The sequence below is a fragment of the Oncorhynchus kisutch genome, linkage group LG26 (assembly GCF_002021735.2).
Source record: "Oncorhynchus kisutch isolate 150728-3 linkage group LG26, Okis_V2, whole genome shotgun sequence".
Taxonomy (NCBI): Eukaryota; Metazoa; Chordata; class Actinopteri; order Salmoniformes; family Salmonidae; genus Oncorhynchus; species Oncorhynchus kisutch.
Genome location: NC_034199.2, coordinates 8854337 through 8876546, shown reverse-complemented (window position 1 = coordinate 8876546; position 22210 = coordinate 8854337). Strand labels below are relative to the sequence as shown.

The 22210-nt window shown below is 41.1% G+C and overlaps 1 protein-coding gene across 1 annotated transcript; it reads left to right on the top strand.

Moving 5' to 3' along the window:
* The first annotated feature begins 8254 nt into the window (after positions 1-8254).
* Positions 8255-12475, top strand: twist2. Its single transcript, XM_020462224.2, has 2 exons — positions 8255-9004; positions 11849-12475. Exon 1 carries the CDS (start codon positions 8488-8490, stop codon positions 8971-8973), a length of 486 nt encoding a protein of 161 aa, XP_020317813.1. The 5' UTR covers positions 8255-8487; the 3' UTR covers positions 8974-9004; positions 11849-12475.
* The last annotated feature ends 9735 nt before the right edge of the window (positions 12476-22210 follow it).

Here is a 22210-nt window from a genome sequence, read left to right as displayed (position 1 = left end):
CAGCCCCAAACAGAAACTCTGTTTAAACCTGGCGCCAACATGGGTCATGAGTCCTCATCTTGTCTGTTTTACACTTTTAAGACCTGATCAAAATCAATTCACAATGCATCTTTTAATCATCTACACCTGTTCAAAAATGTGGACATTATCTGGTCATGTTGTCTATGAGTGGGGTCTTTCTTTCTCAACGTTTTATCTTACAGTAATCAGAGATTACATTTGCAACTCTAAGAGTCTATGTTCTCCGGTGTTGCCCGAACTTGTATAACCAATACCTATGAGTCAGGATTGTTCATGGGGATATCTGTCAACATCACAGATCGCCCCTCAGTCTCCTTCTCTAATTGTTCCTTTATATTTTAAATATATTTATTTTCACTTGAGGTGGGTGTTCCCATTCCTGACAAGCAAGACAAAGCTGGACAAACATCATATTTATAACATCCCTCAACCTTGTACTTCTAGCCTTTTGGGTTAATTGCCTTGTTCAGGGGCAGAACGACTGATTTTTACCTTGTCAGCTTGGGGATTTGATCTACCAACCTTTCAGTTAATGGCCCAACGCTCTAACCACTAGGCTACCTGCCGCCCCTTATCACACACTACAGTTTGATAATCAGACCATATATTTATGGTAAGCCCCTTTGGTGAATGAAGCAAGAGGCAATATCAGTGAGTGGGGCCAGTTAGTGGGGCCACATTTTCATTGGTAATGCTGAAGAAGTACTCCTTACTCGAAAAGAGTGCTGCAATATTGAAAAATCTCTACATTTTGTTGAAAAGCCACTTCCTCCTTGATTGGGTAATGGTCGGCAGTAGTGGTGGTGTTGGTGGTAGTCAGAGATGGACCAGCTATTGGGTAGTTCTACTAGCAAATGCCAGATGGGCTAGTCCATCTTTAGTCAAGTGGGCCTGTCTAAATTGAGGAAAGTAATGGGCTGATGTGTGATCCTAGAGGAAAAAATGGGCCTGTGTGTTAGAATTGCATGGCCTGATTTCTGGCCCCAGTCTTTCCCTGGTAGTAGTGGTCCCTGAACAGGTGATGTTTACAGACTATAGTGTGTGTGGGGGAATTGTTTACTCTCCTGGTTCCCTTCATGTGTCACTCAGTGTGTCCAAGGGTGGCTAACAGAGCAAAGTGTGTCCTCATGTAGCAATTCAGTGTGTCACATCGAACGTGATGTTTAACCTTTTACTGCAGTGGGCTAAATCAGGGCCACACAGTGTTTTATTGGTCATTTTAAACTAATCTACTTTGAAACAAAAGTATACACCTCACACACATGGTTATGGGGCTTAAAAAAAAGAAGACACCTGTACCATGTCAGATATAGAGTTGAAATGTATTACATTTTGAGTTTGCATCCCAATAGTGCACTTTATATACATCACAGAAGACTGTAATATAACAAAACTGTTTGACATAGAAACACCAGATTTTTGCCGTTTCCCTTTAAATAATGTTAATTAATTAGGAAATTAGGCAAAACATGAATAACATTCCAACCATGAGGCCACTAGGTCATTTGACTGCAGGAAAGGCCCACAAGCAGGACATTTGTGTGTTTCAGAGTAATGACGGTACTAGGAAATGCAGGTCTGGAAATACACGCAATATCAATTGCAATTGCAGAGCAACAGGTATCGATCAGTATGTGATGTGAACGCTAATCTGTTCATGGAAGCAGCAAAACCAGTAGCAACATTAAAAGTGATTGCACTGTTAGTAATTGACACAAGCAGTGCTACCGATGAAAACCAGCTGGAGCTCTTTCTCTGCTGAACATCTTTTGTTCATCTTGGTATGAAACATATGCTCTCCCTCACCCACCATGACACATACACACACGCGTGTGCACACACACACATGGATGGACACACACAAGGATGGATACACACACACACACACGCACACACACACACACACACCCACAAACACACTGTGCTCTCATCTGACTGCTTTAGATCCACTTGCCAAGATCATTTGGGGTAAGCCTTGTTAGGGTTGCGGCCCAAACCCCGAGGTAACCAATCTTGGCATGCACATGGACAGTAAAATTCCACTCATCACAGAATGCCCCAACAAATCATCTCGTTCATAACCTTTCATAACACTTCTCTAACCTTTGTCAGATCTGAAGCCCTTGGCGGGGGCCAAACCCATCGATTTGGCTTTTTAGGCAGACGCTTCATAAAAGCCTTGACTGATGCCGCACATGCCGGGTCATCTTTTTATTATTCTTTTTTTCCACGTCTCCCCCCGGCCACTCGTTTTCTATTTATTACCCTGATCTGAAGTCAGCGTGCTGCATGCGGAGGATGTGTGTCGATTGATGTGACAGGCCTCTGTAGAAAAGATCTGGGCTTATTAAGGGGAGGCCGGGCCCATGTGGAGCTGGTTTGGAGGTGTCAGGGAGATATAAATGCGTCATTCTGCCCGGGTGAAATACGGCCCTGAGCTCATCTTTGATCTGATGCGGGTCATCTCATACACACACATGCACATACATGAATTACACACACACACACACACACACACACACACACACACACACACACACACACACACACACACACACACACACACACACACACACACACACACACACACACACACACACACACACACACACACACACACACACACTCAAAGGAGGGAATCACCCCTCACTCTCACCAGGATAAGGCATCAATCTAACAGGTGTTTTACAACATGAAATACAGTATAAGTCAATTATGATGCACTATAAACATTGACTTGGGTCATGATAAAGACAAAACGCCCATATAGGTTGAGTAGCTGTTGTACCATTAGCTACTGCACAAGCAACAGCTACTCTTCCTGGGGTCCAGGAAGAACATACACATACATGACAAACTATAAAACTGTAATAGACAAGAGCAGCTTAAGGTATTAGATAAAAATATTAAAAATGTCCAATAGAGTTAACTTGAATTTGATGAAACTGCTTATTCTTGGCCCAGAACCACATTGTATAGCCCCAGTCACTGTTTAAAATCAGCCTCTCTAGCTTAGACCCTCTCCCCTGCCCCCCCCCCCCCCCCCCCCCCCAATCTATCCTAGGTAAACTGGCCTCCTGCAACCCTGCTGACATGGAGCAAAAGGTCAGGGGGCATAATCAGAGGAAATATCTGTGTGTGTGTGTGTGTGTGTGTGTGTGTGTGTGTGTGCGTGTGTGCGTGTGTGTATTTTTAAGTGCTGCCATGTGTGTGTGTGTGTGTGTGTGTGTGTGTGTGTGTGTGTGTGTGTGTGTGTGTGTGTGTGTGTGTGTGTGTGTGTGTGTGTGTATGTATGCGTGTGTGTGTGTGTGTGTGTGTGTGTGTGTGTGTGTGTGTGTGTGTGTGTGTGTGTGTGTGTGTGTATTTTAAGTGCTGCCATGTCTATTGATGGTTAATGCATATTTCTAGAATGTTAAATATTACATACAGTATTTCTTCAAACCCAAGTTATCATCAGCTTCAATTACTAGTGACCAAACTTGACCTTTTCGGAGACTTCCCAGAGTCGGTTTTGGGAGCACTGGACGTGGGTAAAAGCAGTGTGACATGCATTATTACCATCCTAGTCAAAGAGATACACCAGACCCGGCACAGAGATGGCCGTACAGGCAGGGACCTTTGAGAGGCTGCCAGAATGTCCTCACACCAGGCCCACTTACATGTGTTCAAATAATTGCGCAACTTAAAAAATTGGTCTCTGCAAAAAGTACATCTGAGATCCGCTTATTTTTAGTAGATTAATGTAACAAATAACACAGTAAATGCATTAGGCCTCCATATTTGTAAGACATATAAACATGTAAACCTATATAGCTATTTTGTCAGTAGTCTTGGTTGCATTTTCAAGTGTTGTTCATAAAGTTAATTTTAGAGCAACACAATCTCACACTCAATTCGTGCAAATATTTACAAAATGTATTTCAGCAGATTTTGTGTGGCTTAATTTGTGTTAACATACACACACTTTTGTGTGACTTCATTCATAGAAAATACATTTTTGGGGGGGCCAACTGCAGAACAATCTTTTGCACTGCATCTCAATGCTAGAGGCGTCACTACAGACACCCTGGTTCGATCCAGGCATTTTTTTATCAACCAGATTAGCATCTAAATAATAGTAGCCTTATTTTTATTTTTTTATAAATGCCAATACTGTTTTCTATGCTTGTTTTCACTTAATACTTTAGGATACTGGTGCACTTGTAGTCAGAAAGGCCCTTTTTGGTGTAGGCAAGTGTAGGCCAACACGATTTTCTTCATAACGCATTTCATATTTAGTGGAGCCTACATTACAACATCTTCTTCATAATGCATTTAATAAAAGGCTGTCTCCAGATGTTTTATTTTTTGGTATAGATGAAGATATTTGATTGGGGAATGGTTATACATTTTTATGATGGGAAATTATAATACACACCATAATACACACACACACACACACACACACTTACAAACATATACACACACTCACTTTGTTTGTACTCATCTTATAGCCAACTCATGACTTTTGAATTAATTTTATTTTAATATTTTATTTTTTAAAAACGTTTTAGCCCTTTTTGTCTCCTCAATTGGTAGTTACAGTCTTGTCCCATCGCTGCAACTTGTCCCATCGCTGCAAAGGTCGAGAGCCATGCGTCCTCTAAAACACGACCCTGCCAAGCCTTACTGCTTCTTGACACACTGCTTGCTTAACCAGGAAGCCAGCCACACCAATGTGTCGGAGGAAACACCATACAACTGGCAACCATGTCAGCATGCATGTGCCTAGCCCGCCACAGGAGTCGCTGGAGCGCCACAGGACAAGGAAATCCCGGCCGGCCAAACCCTCCCCTAGAATGAATTATTTTTAATAAAATATTTGTAGTTAGAAGTCATGTATTCATTATCTTTAAAAGTTTGCATGTTTCAGTAATGATTAACATGGTTAAATAGTCATTCATCTCTGTTTGATTTATCTTTTGGTATATTTGGCATTTTTATACATATTCTGTTTCCACTGAAGAAAGCAATAAGCTATGTTCAATGTCAGCAGCAATTTCCAGTGAGAAATGTTCAGTCTGAAGCCATTTGGCTGTGGGTTTATAATAATGATAATGATAATGTGGGTCTATAATAATGATACAAGTTATATCACATTAAAAAGGGTTTATTTACAATCTCTGGTGTATAACATGTTGGGCAAAGTGGTATAGGAGAGTCTGTCATATAACCTCTAATATGAGTTCAGTTTTCGAAATGAGAACCAAGAGGGGCCTAGCTTCATCCTTCATGACTGGGAGAGGCCTCGATTCTAGGCAGCAGAAATCCTACATCCTTCTCATTAGATCAAACAGGATGGCTCAACAGTGATTCATATCACTGGTTTGCATCCTTAAAAAAGGATAGTTGTGTTTTGCTGCACAACACACATTATTTGTCTACCCATATGATGTGGGTCATTGTCAGGTTATTTGATACATGCTTCAGTAACAACAGAACACCATGGTTGTAATAAAACACTTTAAACAGGTAGTTTGTAAATGTGTAGAATTTGTTTGTTTCGGGTCCACACTGTTAAGTTAACTTATGTAAAGTAGACAGTCACAGAGGATTTTCTTCTGAATAACTGGTCAAGGCATAGCCCTTTCCATTTAGCTTCAGGCAACGTTAATGTAAGGCTTGACTACCTGTAGTCACCTGTAGTGACTACTTCTATCCGTCATGCCCATTGTTGCTTATCCATTGTTCACTAGCTATATCAATGTAATTACATTCCAACACAATGTTGAAAAACAGAATGCTTCCCACCACTAGATGTGAGCTGGACGTGATCGCAACGCCGCCACCAATGTAGCGGAAAAAAGTGAAAGCTGCAACAGGGACTCTAACCAGGGCTCATACGTGGCAAAGTGAGCTCTAACAGTTATTGCCATGAAAACCTAGGCAGAGGCAGTAGGCCTACAATGCATGCATAGTCCTTGTTACGATAGTCTAAGTATATAGCATGATTGACACAACTGCAATAATCATCATGAAATGGCCTTGGAAGTGCCAACATAATTCGTTACTTTACATTATCCTGTTTAACTGCTTAATTGATCATAGTCCAGACTTGTTATAGTTTAAATACCATGCAGTTGCACCAGGGAAATTTAAACCAAACAGATTTTCTTTGCAGGTCTTCTGTTTCCCCACATTTATTGATTAATTTATTTCCCATCATGAAAATGTATCCCCATTCCCCAAGAAATACCTTCATCGATATGGCACCAAAAATCTGGAAAATACAGTTTTTTTCTCCAATTTGGCAACCCTCACCAAATCAGACATAGCACCAGGATCCTAAAGTATTAAGCAAAAACAAGCATAGAAAACAACATTGGCATTAATCAAATCAAATAAAAACACAAGGCTACTATTATATTAAGTGTTTCGGTGACAACCTGGTTGATTAACAAAATTGGATTGTTGACACGTTTTTTATATTTAAATAAATGTGGGACACAAAAAAAGGAGTGTAGAACATCATTGCCCAAAAAGCATTGCTTCAATAACTGTCAAAAATTGTTCCGAAGTTTGCCCCCCCCCCAAAAAATATTTTGTGTGAATGAAGTCGCACAATTTTTTCCCCCCTACCAATTAAGTTTAACAAAATGTTGGGTATTTTCACAAGAATCAAGCCAGACAAAACTGCAGAAAAATGCACGAAATCTGATTCAATATTTTGTGTACATATTTACACGAATTGAGTGTGAGATTGTGTTGCTCAGAGAGGTATTGAAGTAGGCAACAGTATTTGATTTCATATAATTGACCGTTTATAAGAATTAACATTGCACAAAATAAAATCTATATCTTGCATCTGGGTGAATATACTCACTTGTTATTAGGCTTCATCCTTCACACATATTACCAAGCAATTAAACTCATGGTGCAATTCAAGTATTTTATAATTATGAGGAAGGATTTCAATTACTTATATCTTTATATTACAGGTAAATGTAACACACACATACACACATACAGTGGGATTTTACTCCAATGTTAAAAGCATTTTGGCAGCAGACAATTCGGCCGTTATTACGAGCCACTTGCGCACCGTTATGTGTAGAAAACATGACATCACACATGAAGAGGTGGAACTTTGCCAAAACGCCAATGCGAAACGTCCACTGGAGGCATCCACAGAGACAAGTTACCTTTTCGGTGACTTCCACATGATGAAAGCTGGGAAAGCATACATACTTTTGATTAATTAGTGAACAAGTGTATATATTCCCAACTGTCTGTATAGGGTAAGTATTTTCTATGTATTCACAAACTAAATGTTCACTGAACTTATAGATTCATAGGCTGTTCTCTCTGCTACCGCACGGCAAGCGGTACCGGAGCGCCTAGTCTAGGTCCAAAATGCTCCTTAACAGCGGACTATTTACATTGACCCCCCCTTGTTTTTACACTGCTGCTACTCGCTGTTTATTATCTATGCATAGTCACTTTACCCCTGCCTGCATGTACAAATAACCTCGACTTACCTGTACCCCCGCACATTGACTCGGTACCGGTATATAGCACTGTATATAGCCTTGCTATTGTTATTTCATTGTCTAACTTTTTATTTTGTTTTATACTTGAGTTTATTTAGTAAATATTAACTATATCTCTTGAACTGCATTGTCGGTTAAGGGCTTGTAAGAATTTCACGGTAAGGTCTACTACACCTGTTGTATTCCGCGCATGTGACAAATATACATTTATTTGATTTTGAATAGAAGGCCTATTGAGATGCATCATAGAGAGATATCAACTATATATTATTTAGATGACATATAAGCCTATATATATTTAGGTTATTATGCCTATATTTATCGTTTATCTTGATGTCACTATATTAAGATAGTCAGTATAACGGAATTAAATGGGTATTGTTCATTAATATCCAAATAAGAAACAACACACTTTTCATAATGATCAATTATGCATTTATCAAATAAACGTACTATATTTGGAATAGGAAGGCAAGAACATGAATTATTGCAGATAATAATAATAGACCATATTGTTACTTTTGTCAATTTGATTGTTTTGACATGACCATCAAATATGTTCTGACTGAAGTCCTGGGCTGCTAGAATGATGGAGTGTAACCTAAGACTGTTCCCTCCTGTTTATTAGCTGGCCAATCAGAGTCCAATACTGCCTCCCCCTCCACTCAGACAACTATTTAGCATCTGAAACTTGGATAAAGTTTCCCCCAAAAAGTAAGGAAAAACGTCCTGCGAGAGAAGGACGGTGCCAAGCGTACGTTTGAAAGTAGTGTATCAGACTCCCAAGACGTAAAGAGAAGAATAGTCGTAGAGCAGACATTTTTTTAAACGGCTTTCTGTCGGTGCCTGGCTGCATATTCGGATATATTTTCTAACTCAGGCTTCAAAAGTGGAGACCGTTTTTTCTTCGATATCCTTGCATTTCTTTAAACGAGAAATGGAAGAGGGCTCAAGTTCTCCCATCTCCCCTGTGGATAGCCTAGTGACCAGCGAGGAGGAGTTGGACAGACAACAGAAAAGATTTGGAAGGAAGAGGAGACACAGTAAAAAGACGAGCGAAGACAGCAGTCCGGGTTCCGTGAAACGGGGCAAAAAAACGAGTCCAAGCAGCAATCAGTCCTACGAGGAGTTGCAGAACCAGCGGTGCCTGGCCAACGTCAGGGAGAGGCAAAGGACACAGTCGCTCAACGAAGCCTTCTCGTCTTTACGCAAAATCATCCCCACTCTACCCTCGGATAAACTGAGCAAGATCCAGACACTAAAACTGGCCTCCAGATACATAGACTTCCTCTATCAGGTGCTGCAAAGCGATGAGATGGACAACAAGATGTCGAGCTGCAGCTACGTTGCGCACGAGAGACTCAGTTATGCGTTCTCGGTGTGGAGGATGGAGGGCGCGTGGTCAATGTCTGCAACGCACTAGCACCCAAAGCCCTTCACTCATTGCCAAAGCGGTAGGTGGCAAATGCAGCTTTTACCTCCCACGAGACGAAACAAAACCAAAAATAAGTCCTAAATGGTGATGATGATGATTATTATTATGCATACAAGTTGTGAACATAAAGAGTAGGCCTATACCTATAGGCTAGCCTATATCCTAGTTGAAATTCGTGAACATTACAAATTTAACAAGTGATAATAATGGCGAACCTCACATACAGTAGTTATAGCATTGGCACTGGTTAATGACCCTGGAGGAAACAAATATTAGGTTGTGGCTTTAGCTTAAAGTCAGTGTCAGGTAGGCTATTGATTTCAAAGCGAAACCATGTCCCCTCTAATTCTATAGGTAATAACAATAGTATAGTGAATTATGTACGGAATAATTGTAACCTACCCAATTGCTCAGTGAATTTGTATGATCAAATGAATCTGGTAGCTCAATAGCCTACAAATAACATTTGTACACATCCATGCCATACATTTCACCAGTCCGCGCGCACCCGGAGTCTGACGCGCAGAAACGCGTGTGGATGACCTGAGCATGAGCCAGGTTAATACACAGTTAAACAAGTGCTCCATCAGCATTGCTTGACAACAACACTTTTGCTAAATGAGAAGAAAACGGTCTTTAAACTAAGTTAGTGAGGGTCATGGAGTACTTAATTTACAATAAGAATATGGCTGCTTCATGGTTTATGGACATGGAAACTTGGTGTTATTAATGTAAATAATGGTTTTGGAACATTGTTTACTTGCCAAGCACCGAGGTAGCAACCAAAGACAACTATAAAATAGCTTCACTGACACTGGGGGAGTGAATAATGGTAGAAACGTATGGGGGTTTTCCCAGCTGAGAGTGGCATGACAGCTCGAAAACACATTAAACTCTGCGGTGAGATGTGAGTCTTGCACTTAGTCCTTGTCCGTTCTTTAACGACATTTTAAGACGGAGGGCCTATGGGAGAGAGAGAGTGGTTGGCCGCATAAAAACGCAGTAGACTTGAACAGCCTACCATGGGTAATTTAAATTCACAATGGAGAACTTTCGGCTTGGGCCCGAGAGTTTAAACCAGCGTTTGATTAAATATTCGAGCCATTAGGCCTAAAGGCTATCTATACTGGCTGGTTGCATGTAAAAAAAAATGGAGACGGTATTTTGAGAGTTTCTACTTCCCTTATCATTGCATACCGTTACCCAAACCGTTGTGCGGCTTTGCGCTGTGAAAGCAAGTCATTGAGACGTATTTATGCATCACTATGCATGCCACACAACAGTCTGAATGCATTTGTTTTCTTGTCCCAGTGCCCTTGACCTAATTAGAGTAGTGTAAATCGAATGCACATTTTGTCAAATGGAGAATGAAGAGCCTTGATATGGCATAGGCTACATGTTCAAAAATAGGAATGGTTAGGAATGGTTTGCTGCTTCAAATAATTATTATAAACATTGTTAATATGCCTAGGCCTACTTCTTTCTAAAGGAGTATAGGCCACACATTTGCCTATGCTATTAAATGACATGTCTGCTCTGAATAGGTTAGACCAATTCTAGTAGGCTACTGATGTATTGGAAAACATATTAAAGTCGTATATGAGTTGAACATGGATTCAAAATCGTGACAGCGAAGGACACATTTCCAGTGAAATAATGCCTGCTTTTGGTTTGTTTAGCTCCATGGACTGGAACCATGTAGTTTACAGACCGCCCACTCGCAAATCAATCGATCACCAGAAAGACTTTGTTGTCGTAGGCTTTAAACCAGCTCTTCTGTAAAGAGGACAAATAAACGACACTATGGCGATTTGTGTAAACACTGTACATTTGAAGGTGGTCCTTCTCGAACTTAACCGGACGTCTTTTCAATATCAAATGCTGCTGCCAATGCTGTTTGGGGTTTCATTAGCCTGTGTGGAATGTCAAAGGAAAATAAGAGAAAAACCCAGAATGACATGTTATTTTTCTTGGGATGTGGTCTTTACATTCATTTGTTCTCATTAAAACGACATAATTAAAATATTATCAACAATTTATGAGACTCAAATCAAAACTAGGCCCAGAGACTTGGCTACTTATACGTGCATTAGCCTATAGGCTGATGTAATCAGCTTAGCTCTTTTTCCTCCTTACATGGGTTATTGAACAAAACGAATACAAATATGTTTAACCCACACATACTCACTATGTATAGCAAATTCTAGCCTAGTAATATTTATTAAACGAATTCAAGAAACAAAACGGCCATCTAAAGTCTAATAGAAATATAGGCTAATTGCGGCATTTACACTTTGCCCATAAATTACTGAAAGGAAATGTAGCCAACTGTGAATGAAGTGAAATGCATTTGCATAGACTACATTCGGAATAATATAACTGCATAAATATTTATCATAGATTTATGATGCTGTATGTTCACTCTTCCATAGAAATGAAAACATCCTAAAACGGACAGGTGCTCATATCCCTTACAGTCTATTTGGCCTGCTCTGTTATTTTCCAGTGATGCAATTACATAAGGCCACTGTGGTTTATGCACCACATTTAAAATGAAATCCCTTTCCGTTGTTGACATATGGTTTCACTCAGGGCGAAATAATTGTTTCATTAATGACTTCCTATGCCAGTGAACGTTTCAAATAGACACTTGTGCCACCCTTAAGGCCAATAGATAATGCACGGTGTCATTGCTAGCCTTAGCATTCTCTTTCAGGAATTAAGTGCAATAAAGCTATGCATGTGATGTATTAGTTATACTATATTGTAAAGCTTTTGCTTGATAATATATATGCAATAAATCTGTAATATTGGTAATTGGTGCTAACATTTTGATGTTTTTTTTTTTTTTTTACCGTTATAGACTGTTTACTTCTACAAAGTATGAAGACACCAAATCTATTGAAGAACCCACGAACCTCAGAAACATTGTCAAGAGATGTAAATGTGACACACAGCTCTCCTGGAGTGCGTTGAGTGCAATTACCTAACACATGGAACAGTGTGAGAAGGAGTCAAAATAACCTTGAAAATCATGTTGCATACTCAGACAGTGTTGTCAGACAGTGGTGCATTATCACGTTGTTTTAATGTCGGTGATGATAGTAGGAAAAGCCATATTTGATCTTTTTGGGGGGAAATTATATTTCGTTCTGTTTTTAAAAACAATACATAGAAGTATATAAATGTTTCTTATTGTACATACCTGTAAGTATCTTCAGCTTGTAAGGGACCAATGCAATTTAGAATACGTTATTGAAGTACGCTCCATGGATGTTCAACTCCGTTTTTTTTGTTGCCTATTTATTAAAACACATATTTTTGAATGATGAAGTTGAGCCCTTTGATTTATGTTTCCATAGAATACCGTAGCAATTGTGCCATTATGACATATGCTATATCCCCTATATTATATATCAATGTAAATAATTCCAGTAGGCTACATAAATAAATAAAAGTTTAAACTCAAATAAACTGAGTAAAAACCATACCATTTCTTCTCCTGATCGTTTTGCATCTTGTTTGAGATTTAATTAAGAAAAACAATTGCATTATTTCTTTGTGATTGTAAAAAAAATCCACGACACTACTGTGTGATATGTGTGACTATTGTTACTCGCTAATGACTATTGTTACTCGCTAACAGTGTTTGTTTGTAGAAGGGTCTCTGCCATATTTTCTCCGGATAATTTCATAGACTAGGCGAAAACAAACACTCCTTTCACTGCTTAGTGTGAGATTTTGTTGAGCTTTTCTTTCTCCTCTTGTTGTGGAAAAAAAAATCGCCCGCTAAAAACCGTCAAATTAAAACTGCCGTGCTTTATTAACAGCGGGGGTAATTCGAGCCAGTTTCAAACCAAAGGCATATAAAAGTATTGTCCGCCTTAATAACAACGTAATCATTTAAATAGCGATGCCGTGAGGGGAATTCTTTAACGAGCAAGGGAGCCCGAACAACCGCAGATAACGACAATAACTATCGCGCAGCTTTTAAATACCGGGCCCCTAGTAGACCTCTTAATTTTCCCTTTCAATCTAACCCACACACTCTCAAAGCATACAATTGTTTACATTCAATTTTCCCAGACTTGGTTAAGATATACATCTCTAAACAGTGAAAGGACCTTATTGTTAAACACAGTTTGCACAGTGCGGGTCACTCAGTGCAAGTTCAGCGTTTTGGCATTCATTCCACTTTGACAAACCCTTGCTATAATGTTGCTGTTGACTTTTATTGTCTTGCATGCCCATTGTCAAATTATAGGGTTATTGTCATTTTGAAAAAGGTGCCAGGCCTACAAAAACGTTGAATTTCACTGCATGGCGCCTTCGGGAAATATCATGAAAATGACTTGTAAAAAAAGGAAACTCACCTATGGTGGTTAACCATGATGTTAAGGCGTGTAAGACGAATTCCTATTTTGATAACGATGCCTCAACATAGAAGCCTGACTGCAAGCTACTGGCAAACATACACCAAACAACCTGAATAAACTTCAAGATGAGTGTTCAAATCCTGGTGGAGGAAATCTGGCAGCGTTTTGAAGTGGAAGCACCTGCGATGTACAGTAATGTTCTCCAGTTGTGATGCTCTTGGATGCTGCAGTAGGCTAGCCTTTAGCATACTCAAATAGGAAGCTGTTACGTGAAGTCACATAGGCCTATCTATTTCCCATGCTCACACCTGCATCCAATCCAGTAGCCCTAGGCCCATATTCATTGCACGCACCTGTTCAGGGCCTCGTTTCCCAGAGACTTCGTAGCGTTAAGATCATCGTTAGAACTTTCTTACCATGTAGCCGAAGTGTTTTCTCTAGGAGCTGATCCGTCGTCACTGTTGTGGAATAATTATAATGTTTAAGGTAAGATTTGAATGGAGAAAGCTGATCCGAGAGCAGCGCTGCTTTCTTTTGATCTTATCAGTACAGTATCAACACATGGTTTAATGCACTTACCAAATGTTCTCTCTACTTGCTTGTTTGGGAAACACTTGAAAAATAAAGATGCATCTGGTATGCTCATCTTACATCTCAACTGGAAAACGAGACCCCATTCAATTAAAGCAACAAGAAGAAACAAGATTTTTTACATGTATTTTATAATAATGCATATTTAAGCACAAAGGGCCGAGGTGGTGTGGTATATTGCCAATATACCATGGCTAAGGGATGTTCTTATGCATAACACAATGCGGCCCTTAGCGTGATATATTGGCCATATATCACAAACCACCGAGGTGCCTCATGCTGTAATAAACGGGTTATCAATGTAATTAGAGCAGTAAAAATACATGTTTTGTCATACCCATGGTATAAGTTTTGATATACCACCCTGTTAATAATTATCAATATAATATCAATATGTAATTTAACAATAGCACAGATGTTTAGCCTTCTTTGAATAACGTTTTGTCTATCTTACAATGATGTATAATTTAAGCCTGGAGGGGTACATTGTTTTGCAATCTGTATGAAGAATTTGAATATATGTGGTTCTGATTGCAATCAGATATAAAGTGGCAATTAAATGCTACATGTTATGTGGTATTAAGTGACTTATTGATTAAACCCTGGAACAAGTCAGGTATGGATGTTCAAGCAACAGTGTAGAAGAGTCTATGAATGGATAGCCTATATCCAAGTAGCCTAGAGGTCTGTGCACTGCATATTCAACAGTGTAGAAGAGTCTATGAATGGGTAGCCTATATCCAAGTAGCCTAGAGGTCTGTGCACTGCATATTCAACAGTGTAGAAGAGTCTATGAATGGATAGCCTATATCCAAGTAGCCTAGAGGTCTGTGCACTGCATATTCAACAGTGTAGAAGAGTCTATGAATGGGTAGCCTATATCCAAGTAGCCTAGAGGTCTGTGCACTTCATATTCAACAGTGTAGAAGAGTCTATGAATGGGTAGCCTATATCCAAGTAGCCTAGAGGTCTGTGCACTTCCTATTCAACAGTGTAGAAACGTTTATGAATGGATAGCCCATATCCAAGTAGCCTAGAGGTCTGTGCACTTCCTATTCAACAGTGTAGAAACGTTTATGAATGGATAGCCTATATCCAAGTAGCCTAGAGGTCTGTGCACTTCATATCTTGCAAGTGTAAAACGATTCTTAGCATAGTATAGGCAACTATACGCTATGAATTTGAAAACTCGACACAAAATGTATTTTCAACATCAAATGTTAGATAATTTATTATATTAGGGCTATTTTCTTGCACTAAAAAGATTAACTAATCAAATTCAAGAAAGTCATGTTTAGGCCAATGAGCTCATTTGAAAACGGTATTAGACTATAGTCTTTTTGGTTGACCATGCATTGTAGTCGTGGGTAGTCATGGACGAGGTCCAGGTGGAGATCTGAGTAGGCCTATGCCAGGTCCATTTCGACCTAGTTCGGCCATCGGCAGCGCGTTTGATAGCGGCTCATTATCCCGCGCGCTCACAGCCAAGCAACACGGGAAATCGCCCGGGGCCTACTGCTCAAGCAGCGCTAGAGCCCCAGATGTTTCCTGTAAAATCAGACGGAAAAAGCTACAAAATTTTAATTTGCAGTAAAAGGGATAAAGTAAAGGTTTATGCTGTGTGCGCCTCAAATAGGATTTCATGTTCAGCAAGGTCGCTGAAATGCTAAGGTTACGTTACCATTGGGGGGGGGGGGGGGGGGGGGGCATGACTGAAGCCTTTTTTGGTGTGGTAAAGCTCAAAGTCAGCTGCAACTGCCATGGTGTCGACCCGACCTCGCATGCTTGCTTGCTATGGAATGAGTCAAGAGGGCTGAGTGTGTGAGTCAGAATATAAATGGGCATACACTGTCATTATTGGAGGAAATAGAGAAACCATTTGACTCAACCAAAGGCCTAACTACAGTGGGGAGAACAAGTATTTGAAACACTGTCGATATTGCAGGTTTTCCTACTTACAAAGCATGTAGAGGTCTGTAATTCTTATCATAGGTACACTTCAACTGTGAGAGATGGAATCTAAAAACAAAAATTCAGAAAATCACATTGTATGATTTTTAAGTAATTCATTTGCATTTTATTTCATGACATATGTGTTTGATACATCAGAAAATTCAGAACTTAATATTTGGTACAGAATCCTTTGTTTGCAATTACAGAGATCATACGTTTCCTGTAGTTCTTGACCAGGTTTGCACACACTGCAGCAGGGATTTTGGCCCACTCTTTCATACAGACCTTCTCCAGATCCTTCAGGGTCCGGGGCTGTCGCTGGGCAATACGGACTTTCAGCTCCCTCCAAAGATATTCTATTGGGTTCAGGTCTGGAGACTGGCTAGGCCACTCCAGGACCTTGAGATGCTTCTTACGGAGCCACTCCTTAGTTGCCCTGGCTGTGTGTTTGGGGTCGTTGTCATGCTGGAAGACCCAGCCACGACCCATCTTCAATGCTTCAATGTTGGCCAAGATCTCGCGATACATGGCCCCATCCATCCTCTCCTCAATACGGTGCAGTCGTCCTGTCCCCTTTGCAGAAAAGCATCCCCAAAGAATGATGTTTCCACCTCCATGTTTCAAGGTTGGGATGGTGTTCTTGGGGTTGTACTCATCCTTCTTCTTCCTCCAAACACGGCGAGTGGAGTTTAGACCAAAAAGCTATATTTTTGTCTCATCAGACCAAATGACCTTCTCCCATTCCTCCTCTGGATCCTCCAAACTTCAGACGGGCCTGGACATGCAATGGCTTGAGCAGGGGAACCTTGCGTGCGCTGCAGGATTTTAATCCATGACGGCGTAGTGTGTTACTACTGGTTTTCTTTGAGATTGTGGTCCCAGCTCTCTTCAGGTCATTGACCAGGTTCTGACGTGTAGTTCTGGGCTGATCCCTCACCTTCCTCATGATCATTGATGCCCCACGAGGTGAGATCTTGCACAGAGCCCAAACCGAGGGTGATTGACTGTCATCTTGAACTTTTCTAATAATTGCGCCAACAGTTGTTGCCTTCTCACCAAGCTGCTTGCCTATTGTCCTGTAGCCCATCCCAGCCTAGTGCAGGTCTACAATTTTATCCCTGATGTCCTTACACAGCTCTCTGGACTTGGCCATTGTGGAGAGGTTGGAGTCTGTTTGATTGAGTGTGTGGACAGGTGTCTTTTATACAGGTAAACGAGTTCAAACAGGTGCAGTTAATACAGGTAATGAGTGGAGAACATGAGGGCTTCTTAAAGAAAAACTAAGAGGTCTGTGAGAGCCGGAATTCTTACTGGTTGGTCTTGGCCATTGTGGAGAGGTCGGAGTCTGTTTGATTGAGTGTGTGGACAGGTGTCTTTTATGCAGGTAATGAGTTCAAACAGGTGCAGTTAATACAGGTAATGAGTGGAGAACAGGAGGGTTTCTTCAAGAAAAACTAAGAGGTCTGTGAGAGCCGGAATTCTTACTGGTTGGTAGGTGATCAAATATTTGTTATGCAATAAAATGCAAATTAATTACTTAAAAATCATACAATGTGATTTTTTGTTTAAGATTCTGTCTCTCACAGTTGACATGTACCTATGGTAAAAATTACAGACCTCTACATGCTTTGTAAGTAGGAAAACCTGCAAAATCGGCAGTGTGTCAAATACTTGTTCTCCCCACTGTATGTAGAATTGGCTTCAGCTTTTACAAACAAAACAAGTGGGTTTTAATGTGCTGCTATGATGATGAGGAGGATGAAGATGATTATTAGATTTATCATTATTAGTCAAAGTAGTTAGTGGTAGTATTTTTGTAAATTAATTTCACAACATGTGGTGCACTGGGTACTACAGTGCTAGGCCTATACAGGCCTATACAGTCCACTAACCCTGCCAGGCCTCATTTTGACATATGGGCACCCACTCAGCCTAGCTTGTACTGTTTATTATTCCTATTTAAGTAGATCCTGATTAGTGTGAACAATATTCACACTAATCCAGGGACGCTGCTCAAAACATGGAACGTGACGCCCCCGTGGCCAAAAGGGAATAGACAGAGTTTCTCCTCCTCGTCCTCCTCCCTTTCCGTCCTTAATCAGGATCGGTAATACTTTGATCCCCTACAAAGAGGGCTCTCATCATCTGACCAGGGCCTGTGGGGAAGGGGAGGGAGGGGGGGTATACATTGCACCCATGTATAGAGAGTAGTATTCTGCACTCAGCATTGCAAATGGCCCTAAGCATGTCATCACAACAGAAGGATAGAAGGAGCTACTTCTCTAACTTTGACATTAGCGCTTTACCATGTGATAAAGCTGTCATGAGAATACTATTACATGACATAACATGAGTAATAACATTGTCGGCTGATTTAATACTGTCATGTGTTTTTTTGTGCCATCTGTTATGAGTGTTGTGTAACATGACAGGTGATTGTCTCTACCATGGTGGTATGTTGTGACAGCCATTATGTCGTTAAGGTGATGTGTTATTACTTTGACAGTAGTCCTCATATCGGTAGATGGCAGGCTGACAAAATGTGTGGGTGTGAGGTCAGTGTCGCCTCACTCATTGTAAGAGCCCAAAAAGTCATATTTTCCAGTGTGTGAATCCACATGCTTATAGGGCTTTTCCCATACTGAGCCAAACCAAGCTGAGTTGGCCTGGTTACACACCCACCATAGTTGCTGGAACTGTGGAGAAAAGGACAATGTGAGAAGTAATCTAAGCTGTGTTTGGGTCGGCACGATAGTGTATAAAAGCTGTGTGTGTGGCGTGTGTGTGGCACAGTGTGTTAGCCAGGTGGGGCTTGCTTACATTGTACATAAACACCCCTACAAACTGAGGTTAGCACTCCATCTGAAAACAGAGTCTTCAGCAAATCCCCTGTCATTTGTCAGAGCAAGGGATAAGTGATGAGGTACTGGAAACTGGGCTTTGAGCACAGAGGAGTGGAGGAGTCCAGAGAGATGGATGGATGAGATGACCAGGGAGGGAGCTCCAAACACTGGATCCCTAACCATCCTCCATCTTCCATCCTCCTCCCATCCCTCTCTCTTTCTCTTCTTGCTCTCACCCTTGTGGGTGGCCCCACAAGCTTTCTGAGCTTTTTATTATTATTATTTTTTTACATAAAAGACTGTAAAAACACCAGGAAATCAGGAAAGTGATTTTAACTTAAGAAATCTGTTTCCAAGTATTCTCACACATAATAGAGAGAAAGATAAGATCATATACAAATAAGCAAGGCTTAAAATGATTATATTTTAGTCAAACATATCTGTTTGGGCTTCTTGCGGTCAATTTGCAGTCTACAAACTACTTGTAATTGCACCCTGACCAGCCGCTCCAGAAAAAAATGACCCGCGGCTGAATCTAGTTGATAATCCATGCAATAGAGGTGTCGCTATAGAGTATTTCTTGCCCACCGTCCAAGCACTACAGGAGGTGTGTGTGGTTTGTGTGTGTGCAAGCGTTGTGTCCCATTCTATTCTGTCCCAGTGTCTCCCCTAAGCCACCTTCCCCCTTCATCCTTTGGAGTGCCAAACCTCCCCCTCTTCACCACTCCACATCCCCGCCCCTCCCCTCTCACTCCATTCCACCACAGGGAGATTTCCGCCCGGCTCTCCGAGTGGAGGAATTAAACTGGACAAGAAAATGGGTTAAGAACACTAAAGTGGTTGTAAAGATGGCTGTAAAAAGGCAGTGGTGGAGGAATGCCAATGCGGGCCAGGCAGCCATTGGGGAAATAACCCACCGGACTGAACTGAAGTGGCCTTCCAGCCCAAGGCCTCAGCCTAGGAGTTTGGTTTCTGTTTGTCAGCCTTTTAAGTGGGTTTAATAGTGTGGTTTCTTTTCAGACACCTGGGCCCTCTGGTCCCACACACACTCTTGCTTAGAGGACGGCATAGTTTAAAGTGCTAACTAGACATGCACACACGCACACACGCACATACACACGCGTATCAGTACACACACACGTACACACGTACACTCATACAATTAGAAAATGTTGGGAAAAAAATCATAATACGGTCCCCTTTGCCCTTCAGTTGTTGTCCTGGCAATCTCTCCCTCAACATGATCAAGACAAAGAAGATGATTGTGGACTACAGGAAAAGGAGGACGCCCCTATTTCTCATCTACGGGGCTGTAGTGGAGCAGGTTGAGAGCTTCAAGTTCCTTGCTGTCCACATCACTAACAAACTAACATGGTCCAAGCACACCAAGACAGTCGTGAAGAGGGCACGACAAAACCTATTCCCCCTCAGGAGACTGAAAATATTTGGCATGGGTCCTCAGATCCTCGAAAGGTTCTACGGCTGCACCATTGAGAGCATTCTGACTGGTTGCTTCACTGCTCAGCCTCCGACTGCAAGGCACTACAAAGGGTAGTGTGTGCGCTCTACTACATCATTGGGCCAAGCTTCCTGCCATCCATAACGTCTATACCAGGCGGTGTCAGAGGAAGGCCCTAGAAATTGTCAAAGACTCCAAGCCACCCTAGTCATAGACTGTTTCCTCTGCTACCGCACGGCAAGTGGTACCAGAGCGCCAAGGTCCAAGAGGCTTCTAAACAGCTTCTCCCCTCAAGCCATAAGACTCATGAACAGCTAATCAAATGGCTACCCAGACTATTTGCATTTATTTATTGTTATTATCTATGCATAGTCACTTCAATAGTCACTTTAACTCTACGTACATATTACCTCAATTACCTCGACACCGGTGCCCCCCGCACATTGACTCTGTACAGGTACCCCCTGTATATAGTCTCACTATTGTTATTTTACTGTTGCTGTTGAATTATTTGTTACTTTTATTTCTGTTAATTATATATTCTTTTGGTATTTTTCGTAAAACTGCATTGTTGGTTAAGGACTTGTAAGTAAGCATTTCACTGTAAGGTGATACATCTGTTGTATTCAACGCATGTGACAAATAAAATAACATTTGATTTGATTTGAATTCCACCTATATATTCCACCATTGGTGCAGTAAGTCACTGCAGTCTCTGTCTATGGTCAGAGCTGGACTTGTGTGTCCAGCCTGTGTGATTTGTAACAGTTTAAACAGAAGGCCTTGATCCCGGTCACCTCTGTGGCTGAAACTTGATCTGGCCCCAGGCCCAGCCCCTCACTGTGACATGTTTGCACACCACACCACTTTCCTCTTCATTAGTACAGGTTCTGACCCCGGGGTCACCAAGGGTCAGCACAGGTCAGGCTACCACAGGAGCCCACGCTCTCACTCACACTGTCCTTTTCTCCTGCCATGTTCTCTTGCTCTCTCGCTCTCTCTCATTCTGCCATACTCTCTCCCTCTCCCACGAGCTCACTCACTCTCCTCTTCCCTCTTTCTCCTTGTTTCCCTCCAAGCTCTCACTATCTCACTCTGTGTTCACTCTCTACTTCTCTCCTTCCATTATTTCACCAATTATGTCCTTCACAGTGAGTACTCATCTCTTACACAGTTCAGTGTTAACTGATACAGGATGATAGTAAATGGTTAGTGCACAATACAGTGTTTGTGTGTGTGTGTGTGTCTCCTCCCCCTAGTGGTAGCTAGTTGAAATAAGCAACAAAGTATTCCAGTAGAGATGTGGTTAAAATATTTTGTCTCTCTTATCTCATCATTCCAAGCAAAACCGTTAATATTCTGACCTTCAGTCCTTTCACAGTACTGCGTACACAGTACTGCGTGCACAGTACTGCGCGCGAAGCACATCTACTAGATCATGTATTATGAAAGATGGGTGACATCCTTTTATGAGATTATATCTAGATAACATATATTGCAATACAAAGGACAACGAGAACAAGACACACACCCAACTTGAATAGATGATGCTCCTCTTTCAGCCAGTGTGACTTAAATAACAGAGCATCATAAGGTGACATGAGGAGTTTGTCTTGGCATTAACTTGCATTGTGTCGTCATACCTCTAAAGGTAAAATGTTCAATAACAATCTACAATATGCACAGCAGTTCAATGGTCAATTGGGGAAAAAAATCAAAATAAAAAATAAAGTTTAACATGAATAGTTTGCAGTCAACCTTTAAAAGTTTGAAATACAAATAACAGAACTAGGATGACTAACACAGTAATTACCTTTACAAGCACAATTGGGGACACTTTCTTCCAGATCATCATTATAGCTATTGTTAAAGCAAACAACAACTTTGTTTAGTTTGGGATGTGTGTGTGTGCTGTGGGAGTGTCGGACATGTGCGAGTGTGTGTGTTGGACGTGTGTGTGTGTGAGTGTGTGTGTGTGTTGTATGTGTGTGTGTGTGTGAGTT

Coding starts and splice junctions, on each gene's coding strand:
- twist2 (XM_020462224.2), top strand. CDS start 8,488: ATGGAAGAGGGCTCAAGTTCTCCCATCTCCCCTGTGGATAGCCTAGTG.